The 10,147-nt window shown below is 45.1% G+C and overlaps 1 protein-coding gene across 7 annotated transcripts in view; it reads right to left on the reverse strand.

Moving 5' to 3' along the window:
* mllt10 (MLLT10 histone lysine methyltransferase DOT1L cofactor) overlaps nt 1-10,147 on the reverse strand; it is a 102,098-nt gene that overhangs the window by 63,879 nt on the left and 28,072 nt on the right. For all 7 annotated transcript variants that reach the window (XM_063207358.1, XM_063207363.1, XM_063207362.1 and 4 more), the window contains 3 exons: nt 8,519-8,628; nt 6,588-6,691; nt 5,155-5,248 (listed from right to left, as the gene is read on the reverse strand). In XM_063207358.1, coding sequence (XP_063063428.1) covers nt 5,155-5,248; nt 6,588-6,691; nt 8,519-8,628 — 308 coding nt within the window. The remainder of the gene's footprint in view (nt 1-5,154; nt 5,249-6,587; nt 6,692-8,518; nt 8,629-10,147) is intronic.

The following is a 10,147-nucleotide window of genomic DNA, read 5'->3' on the forward strand; positions in this document are numbered from 1 at the left end:
GTCGCCACCACCCATGCTCAGCCTGTCTGACGGGAAAAACACAACAACAAACGAACTGCTGTTTGTCAAATGACAACAGGGGAAGAGGATACTCATTCACTGAAAAAAATACAACAAAAAACAATATATATTTTCTATTATGATATTTAATTATAGGCCAACTCCTTACATGTGAATCCCTAACACGTCTCAGCGACAGTGACTAAACTGTCAGATTGTCAGACAGATAGCTAGCTAGCTAGATAGATAGATAGATAGGTAGATAGATAGCTAGATAGCTAGATAGATGGCACAAATGGAACCACTTATTGCAGTTATGGCAATTCACTGAAATGAGCTGGTTTGCCACCTCACATCACGGACACTACGGTTTAAAGACAAGACTCATGGCATGATGCATGACTTGGCGAGTCAATAAAGGGGGAAATGAATCCTTTCATTCCTCCACCCTCTCTGACATTAAGGTGCTGATTACAAACAAGTAGATATTTCAAAATGTGGATATTTTCTTATCTGTTTACATGTTAACAGTAGTTTAAAAGGAGTATTGAAATGCACATTCTAAAACTCTGCTTACACGTAAACAAGAGGCATAAACTAACGAGTTTTTCAAAATCCACATATTCATATCCACATATGTGTGAACAGCTTCTAAGGAAACTGCTCATCGACTGCAGAATAAAAAACATTCCCTGTAAGAACGAAGTAGGGTACCGCAGGTCAGGACAGTGCTGGTTATTCACTGAACCACCTATCCATTGTATTCAACTGGTTGGAGGACACAAACATCAATTAACCAATCAAATCAAATAAAAATGTATTTATAGAGCACAATATCACAACTTTACAGTCAACTCAACGTGCTTTCAAATACACATACATATTCTCACAATTCACACACCTGCATACATTACTAGTGGCATTATCTGTGGTGGCACCACCCTGCCGTGCACGACTACTAAAACGTCATTCATCCACAAACAAACAGGCCCCACTATACTCACCCATAATATTTAAACCATCATACAGGATGAAGTACACCATCTATCAACATGAAATGTTTGCCTTGCCTATGCGAAAAGCGCACACGCACGCACGCACGCACGCACGCACACACACGCACACACACAGGTCTGAGTGCAAGTCATTTATAACACTTGAGCCCTCATAATTGCGCCATCTTGTCATTTGAGATGTTGTGTACACAAGCACAGTTCGCTAGTTCAAAATCCAAGGACAGTGACAGCATGCACAACAACTGGGATGGAAATAGAAAAAAATAAACGACCTCCACTGACAGCACAAGTATCCGGAGAACAGTAACTCAAAGAATGTGAATTTCAGTCAGTTTTATATCATTTTTTTGTGTGTTCAGGAATGGTCCGAATGGTCATACAGAGATGGCCTCACTCGCAAAAAACAACCTTACTGTCCTTGAGAAGCACTGAAGAAGCTCTGCATGTCAAAGAAATACCAAAGTCACAAAACACACCATGCCTACAAAAGTAAACAAACACATGCCATCAAAACACACTGCAGTCACGAAGCACTCCCACTAACAAAACGCACCAAAAACACACACTCCCTCACTCTCGTGCACGCGCACACGTGCACACGCGCACACACGCACACGTGCACACGCGCACACACGCACACCCCTTGCTTTCCTTCAACACCTACAGACCCAGGCACAGGAGGTGGAGGTGGAGGTGGCAATGATTAGGCGAATGGCAGCATGCAGCATGTGTGAGAGAGCCCCTTTGTTGCAGAGGAGAGGAGGATGGGAGGATGGATGGAAGACATGCTGGTGTTTTTGTTGTTTTTCTTTCTCTTCTTTGGGAGGAGGGTGGAAGGAAGGAGAGAGGAGGTCGGTAGGGGGGCACTCAGGTTTTAAATTTGAGAAGCAGCAAGGGGGCCTGGCTTAAGGGGGCTGGGAAAAGGGAGGGAGGAAGGGAGGGAGGAAGGGAGGGAGGGAGAGAGAGACGGACAGATAGAGAGAAAGATGAGGAAAATCCTCCTCTTCCACCATACACCCTCTTCTCCTCTTCCTTCTCTCCTGTTCCTCCTTCCCTTCCCACATATACCCTTTCCTCCTCTCCGGAACAGAGGGCCAGTCAGGCAGGAAGGAGAGTCCGTCCGCCAACACCAAGAGGCTGCCACCAGAGTGAAACCAAGCCCCTCCCCTGGGGGAAGGTATCGGAGAGGAGGGGAGAGGGAGAGAGAGAGAGAGAGAGAGAGAGAGAGAGAGAGAGAGAGAGAGAGAGAGAGAGAGAGAGAGAGAGAGAGAGAGAGAGAGAGAGAGAGAGAGAGAGAGAGAGAGACAGAGACAGAGAGTCAGAGAGACAGAGAGAGAGAGAGAAGGGCAAAATAGAGTAAGGGGAGAGAGAGAGAATTGGACACACATCAGGAAGGAGAGAGAAGCAGCTGAGAGCGAGAGAAATGGCAAAGGAAGAAAAGGGGACATGGAGAGAGGGGGAGAGAGAGAGAGAGTGAGAAAAAGAAAGAAAGAAAGAAAGAAAGAAAGAAAGAAAGAAAGAAAGAAAGAAAGAAAGAAAGAAAGAAAGAAAGAAAGAGAGAGAGAGAGAGAGAGAGAGAGAGAGAGAGAGAGAGAGAGAGAGAGAGAGAGAGAGAGAGGAACCACGATCCAAAGAGTTGCTTGTGATTGTCAATGAGATTAAGGGGTTAAAGAGATTGCAGAAGAGGGCGAATGGGGAGAGGGGGGGGGGTCGCTCTGTTGGGGGGGTTGATGACGGCTTTGCTTTCAACCTCCAGGAGTGGACACGAAACGCGATCCCAACAGGACATGGGGACCACTAGCAATTTCAAAACAAGGGACATTTAACACAAAGAAAGACAGGGAGAGAGAAATAAAGAGATTGCAATAGAGGAAGAATGCAAGCAAGAAACGATAGATAAAACAAAACCAAAAAGAAAAAATTGAGCAAAAGAAAGGAAGAAGGAAAGAAACAAAAAAGACTGGACCTTGTGCAATTCCACCCAACATTATCGTAAACACGGCTGTATCTCCACCCATGCAGGAGCACCCAACCATCACACAGCGGGAGCCCTCAACCTACAAATCTAACTATGAAAGCTATGATTAAACGTCCGGCCCAGGCCACAGCAGTATGTCTCCACAGTTTACGAGGACACAGGAATGTCATGACACATAATACCTTTAGGACAATCAGACACACCAACACACGCACACACACACGCGCACACGTGCGTGCGCACCCAAACACGCACCTCGAAGTCATGAAGGACATGGGGTACAACAGAAGCAGCAATTCAGAGCATGTTGTAGCCAATGGGCCAAAAGGATTAAAGCGAGTAAGTGGAGATATGAGTGGAGATACGAGATCCCCCCATAACCACATAACTCAACACTGCAGGGAATCCATCCAGGGCCTTATTAATACACAGGCTAGATATGGCTGCAGCCTAGGGCCCCCCATCAACCAGGGGCCCCCTGATTGGTCAAACAGGGGAAAAACAAATTTGCTGAATTGCAGATGCAGTACTGAAAAAGAAATCCTCTCTTGTTAATCCTCCTCTATATAGTTGGCAGACTTAATTTATAGCTCGTAATTATTTTTCTGCGGGGGGCCCATCACAACCTGTAGCCTAAGGGCCCCAGGCCATGATAATCCGGGCCTGGATGCATTTCTATGTTTGGGGATGGGAGGGTCAGAAATGTTTATCCCGAAGAATTAAGCTCTAAAATATTTAGGAGGCATGGAAAAGTCTCAACAGGAGATAGAATGAAAGAATGTCACTGAAATGAAGAAATATGGTCTGTCATGTTGCACTCTTGGTTTCTGTGTTCAGCAAAGTGAGCTTAGCTGAGGAATTTGAGGGTGGTTTTATTTCTTATTGGTCCGTGACTGACAGTTTGTTTGCTTGACTTGATTTTTCACTTGGTGGAGAAATAACAGCAAAAATAGCAGGCAAGATTTGAATGTGGATGGAAAAAAACCTACAGCTAAAATGCTGTTGCATGGTCCATACACAGTCATACACTGGAGAATAGGGCTGCACGATATCAGAAAAAAAATTGATACTCAATAACAGTGTGCAATACCTCGATAACGATATTTAAACGATATTTAGAAAAATAGCCAAATGTTTTTCTTGTCACTAATTTATCGTGGCAGGCTTCTAGCGCATTGTTGACATTCAGCTAGTGATTGGACAGCAAATAAAAATCTTACTTGTTATCGATAATTAAGTCATTTTCGCGATATGCATATTGCCACTCTTGATATTGCGATGTCGATGCATTTTCAATATATTGTGCAGCCCTACTGGAGAACATAGCCACTTTCACAACAGAAAACTTTCAAGGACAAATGCATTCATACATTCAGAAGTTTCCATCATTTACCCTTTCCTCTCTAAAAACTTATTTTACAGTTCGGCAAGAGGATTTGTCTATTCTCTGGTGCAAAGCATGTAAACATACTGAAAAGAGTTATCAATATGGGACCACTCTCATCTGCAGTACCGGAGCAATATTGGATCACTTTTTCATTTCATCACAGTCAAGAGTTTGTGTGTGTGTGTGTGTGTATGTGTATTCATCAAATAAATCATAGTGAGGGATTAACACAGCACGAATAATTATCTTCTTTTTTACACACGTTCATCTGAATCGGGTCTACTAGGACTGAGTCCCAATATCCATCCTTCAGTTGTTTCCTCTGTCCTCTGACCTTGTTCCTCAAGGCTCAGTGCCAAAGAACATTTTAATACCCAAAAACGTGAGAGGATGAAGATGAGGATAGAGGAGGGAGGTGAGATGCCCCAAACGCGAGAGTAAGCGTGTTGCGTGGTTCCTTGAGCCTGCCTTCATTCATTCATTCATTCATTCATTCCTTGTCTTGATGACTTCAGAGGGACAGAAGAATCAACCGGAGGATAGATGTTGATAAGAAATTCGCCTTTCATTGGTGACCATGAGGCTGCATGAGGAAACAGCGGGATGGAGAGACAGAGAGGACAGGAGAGGAGAGGAGAAAAGTAGAGAATGAGAAGAGAAACATGGAGAGAGGAGAGGACAGGAGAAAAAGTAAAGAATGAGAAGAGAAACATGGAGAGGAGAGGAGAAGAGAAACATGGAGAGGAGAGGAGAGGAGAGGAGAGAAGTCTTACCAGCTTGCTGTAGTGGTATTTGCAGTAGCCACAGTACTTGACGTTATCCGCGTCCGAGCCCTGCTCTTCACACAACAGCTCTGCAAACTGGGCACTAAGGGAGAGAGAAAGACGCACGCACACGCACACACACAGGCGCGCACACACACACGTGCGCACACAAGGACACACAAAGAGGCAGTCACTCAGCCAGCAGTCCCTTAGTGAAACAAGAGATCCGATTATTTCGCTATTAAAGAAATCCCTTTGTTGTGAGTGTTTCAGGAAAGTCAGTCCTGGCAGAGTCCTGGCGGATCATCTGCGCTAGACTAGAATTCTAGCATTCAATCTGCCTTTCACATCCACCAGGCTCAGAATGCATTCCAAAGTTTACAGTCTAGACCCAACAAGGTCAGTGTGTGACAAAACAAGTTGGTATTCAACAGGTCATTCAATAAAAAAATACTTTAAAAAAACGTACTGAAATATTCCCGCCCTGAAAATGATGTTGACAAGGACTAGCAGTAGCAACCGCGGGTTAAGGCATGGCAATATGGCTATATACAACTACATTTACATTACCCAATGTTATTACTCTCGGATATAGAGTTGGCAGAGTTCCAAGACTTGCTTTTAAAAGCACAAAATACCCATGACTATAAAACAAGACTCTAGGAAATAGTGCCATAACAATACCCTCATAAAACACTTTTGTGAATACACACACACACACACACACACACACACACACACACACACACACACACACACACACACACACACACACACACACACACACACACACACACACACACACACACACACACACACACACACACACACACACACACACACACACACACAGCTAAGGTCAGAGCTGTGTCAGTGACAGGTGAGAGCATCGATTTGTTATGAGGTCAGGCAGAACACACACGCACACGCACGCGCACACGCGCACACGCACACCCACCAGGGCTTGACATTAACTTTTGCACTTGCCAGCCACTGTGGCTAGTGGTTTTCCCGAGTCACTAGCCATCCAGCTATTCTACTAGCCACATTTTTTTTATTATCATTACGCTGTACATCTAACCTCAGAAGATGAGGTGCTTCAAGCAAGAAGATGGGTGCATGGGTTTCTACACGGAAATAAAACAAACAATTGAAACTGAGTAACTGAACTTTTTCTTTAACTTAAATACAAACAATTGATACACAAGGGCAAAGTGCAGAATATACACTATTCTGATATGTCTCATACTAGGTTCTACCTGCCAAATTGACTAGTGACACAGAAATTGTTACCAGCCGCAGCCAAGTTTTACCAGCATTTGGCTGGTTGGCAGGTGCCAGTGTCAAACCCTGACACACACATACACACACACGGGCGTGCACATGCATGCACTCACACGCATACACGCACACAAACACACTCTGGGAGCGTGGGGCCTCACCATGTGACGTGGAAGGCCTGTCGGCAGCCATGTTTGTTGCAGGTCATGCAGGCCCCGGTGGCCGCCTTGCTCTCGCGACCCTGCTCTTCACAGATGTAGCACGTCTAAAACACACACACACACACACATACACAAACTCATCATCATCATCATCATGTGGTTGACTTGTTCTCGCAAACCTGCTCCTCACAAATGTAGAATACACACAAGCACACACTCACACACACACGAACACAAAACACAAACAGACAGAAAGACAGACAGACACACACACACACAGGAATGGACAGACGGGCACGTACACAAACAAAAGAAAGGGATTTATTTGACGGTGCGAGCATCGATATATCTGGAAATGTTTTTAGAGGGAGTGTGTGTGTGTGTGTGTGTGTGTGTGTGTGTGTGTGTGTGTGTGTGTGTGTGTGTGTGTGTCCGTCCTCAATCCTGGGCTGTTTTGCTGCCTTTAGTTCTGCTGTGTGTCTGGCTGTTTTCCCGACTGCACGGTTAGTTAGGCAGTCCAGCACTGAGGAGGCCTGAGCAGACCTACACACACACGCACGCGCACACCCCTTTCCCAAAGGACCTACTACACACACAGACACCCCTTTTGCACAGACTCTACTCCATACACACACACCTTCTGTTCCACACACACACACACACACACACACACACACACACACACACACACACACACACACACACACACACACACACACACACACACACACACACACACACACACACACACACACACACACACACACACACACACACACACACACTCTCTCCTGTTCGGCAGGCAGGCTCCCCCATTATCAGTCCTTGATAAGCATGCCGTTTGAAATTGCTTCGCAGCGGACGACTCGATAACCAGCGGCGCGCCATACATCTCATCTCATCTCCAAAGGACCTCACATTCACAAACACACAGACGTACACACACACACAAACACAGACGTTCACACACACACACACACACACACACACACACACACACACACACACAAATGCCACACACGCACGCACGCACGCAACTCCACACGCGCAGAGGGAGGCAGCGGGTTTGAAGCAGGAGATTAAACCTGGCTGCAGGTTGCATGAGTGAGGCGGGCGAGAGCAGCACACTGAGCCTCAAACACAAAGGAATTAACACGTCTGGTGTTTCAGAGCCTAATCGGCACAATGCCATAGATAGGTGCCTGCCTCTGAGTGAATGAATGAATGAATGAATGAATGAATGAATGAATGAATGAATGAATGAATGAATGAATGAATGAATGAATGAATGGCATTATGATTTGTGTGAATAGACACGAGATGCCAATTGGTGATGGGAAGGGTGTGTGTGTGTGTGTGTGTGTGTGTTAAGCCAGGCTCAAACTACACGACTAGCGATTATGTGTCCGATTTTGACGTCGGGGTGCACCGCACACTAGAAGAGAATCGCAACTGTCAATCATATCGCTGCTCGCAGCCACCGAGACAATGCCCGACGTTCTATTTCCAGTCGCAAATATCGAACAGAATTTGATTTCTACGACTTGCGATCGGCGACTCTTTGAGCTGCAAAAGTTATATCTTAAAACGTCGCACACGACGAGGAAATCTTCCCCGACAATTGCTTGCGATGGTCCTGGGGGGTAACGTTCCAGCGATTGTCGTAAGGGGGGTTTTCAGCCGAGAATCGGGCCGATAGTCGCATAGTTTGAGCCAGGCTTAAGGTGCTGGTTACAAATGCAGATATTTCTAAATGGGGATATGTATGTGTGTGTGTGTGTGTGTGTGTGTGTGTGTGTGTGTGTGTGTGTGTGTGTGTGTGTGTGTGTGTGTGTGTGTGTGTGTGTGTGTGTGTGTGTGTGTGTGTGTGTGTGTGTGTGTGTGTGTGTGTGTGCGCGTGCGTGCGTGCGCGTGTGTGTGCGCGCGCTCACCTTGTTGTATCTCTCGTGAGGAACAGACTGCAGTACGATTGGCTCCATAGTGGACACGTTGGCAAACTCCACCTCCGGGATGTACAACGCACACACCACATGCGCCCAGCCTGCACAAACACACAAACACACACACACCATATGAGCCAAGGGATAGAATAGAATAGAATACTACATAATAGAATAGAATAGATGAACAGACAACAAACCACATGTTAAAATAAAATAGAATGCAGTTGAGCAGACTGTGTAGAAGCAGAGTTTTAGACTTAATTGGGTTTATTTAATTGCGATGCTGGATTATTGTAACGAAGAAAGAATTGTGAGTAAACTGAATTGACACACACCATGTGCACCCAGCCCATTGACACTGAATGGAGAGAATACCGTGGTTTCTATTCTAAAGTGAGGCAACGGCAGGGGGGTGGGACTAGACCCGGAAACTGGGAAAAAAACATCACTATTTCCCATTCATCTCTATGGGAGAGTTGAAACAATGCATCTCCTTGCCAATTCTTCCAGAGTCTACTCTATTCTGTACAAACAGTAGTTTCTCGTCCATCTCAAACAAGTCAAATATTTTTTTCTCGGCTGACCCTTTTTTTATTGAGCTATCAAAATGAATGACCAATGAGCATTGTTAGTTGCTGATTGACAGTAAGAATTCTTTTGATTGACAGTCAAACGCAATACAAAAAATAGAACAGAATAGACCAAAGTGAGATAGAAGTTTTTAGCATTTTACAGCCAACAGCACATAACACAGTTATATTTATTTCAGTGATATGCTTAGGTTGTTAAAAGCATGCATTAAGTATAGTATTATGACATACACTACTTCAACTGGATGGTGCAAAAGGGTGTATGACGTTTTAGTAGTAGCACACGTCAGGGTGGTGCAACCCCAGCAAATGCCACTAATTTATGCATTACATTACTTTTTTTGTTTTTATTGGATTACGCAAGAAGCATATTCTTTGCAGTACATTTATTACAACTGACTAATTAATTGATGGGCATTAGCCATGGTTGTACCATCTGACGTCTGAGCCACACAAATACAGCAATCCCGTTCAGTGCAAAAACAGCGTCATGGTAGAGTGGAGTCACAGCTCGACGGATGTGTCGTCCGCACCTCAATCTTTTTGAAGGTTTTCGCTCTGTGCGTAATTCCAAAAAGGTAATTGAGGAAGGAAAAAAAAAAAAAGTTGCACACAAGAGCTGCTTGAAAAGCAGACATCCTCTCCGGTTATTCTTATTTTCCATAATTGCATCCCGATTTTCTCCATCCAGAGTCACTATGCAGTCCCAGAGGGAGGTCTGCAGCACAGTAGCCTTTGAGTATGACACCAAGGAAACCTCAACCACATTGACAGCACAAACGGGTTACCCCTTCACCACACACCACACACCCACACACACCCACACACACACACACACACACCCACACACACACACACACACCCACACACACCCACACACACACACACACGCAGCAAGGCCACCCTCACCCTGCCACCACGTATTACCAACTTCAGCGCCTACAGCCACAGCCCTAACCAACGCTCGTCTAACACACACACATACACACACACCCTTGGTGTACATGTCACATCACACACACACATA

Source organism: Engraulis encrasicolus, chromosome 9, assembly GCF_034702125.1.
Source record: "Engraulis encrasicolus isolate BLACKSEA-1 chromosome 9, IST_EnEncr_1.0, whole genome shotgun sequence".
In the NCBI taxonomy this organism is placed as follows: domain Eukaryota; kingdom Metazoa; phylum Chordata; class Actinopteri; order Clupeiformes; family Engraulidae; genus Engraulis; species Engraulis encrasicolus.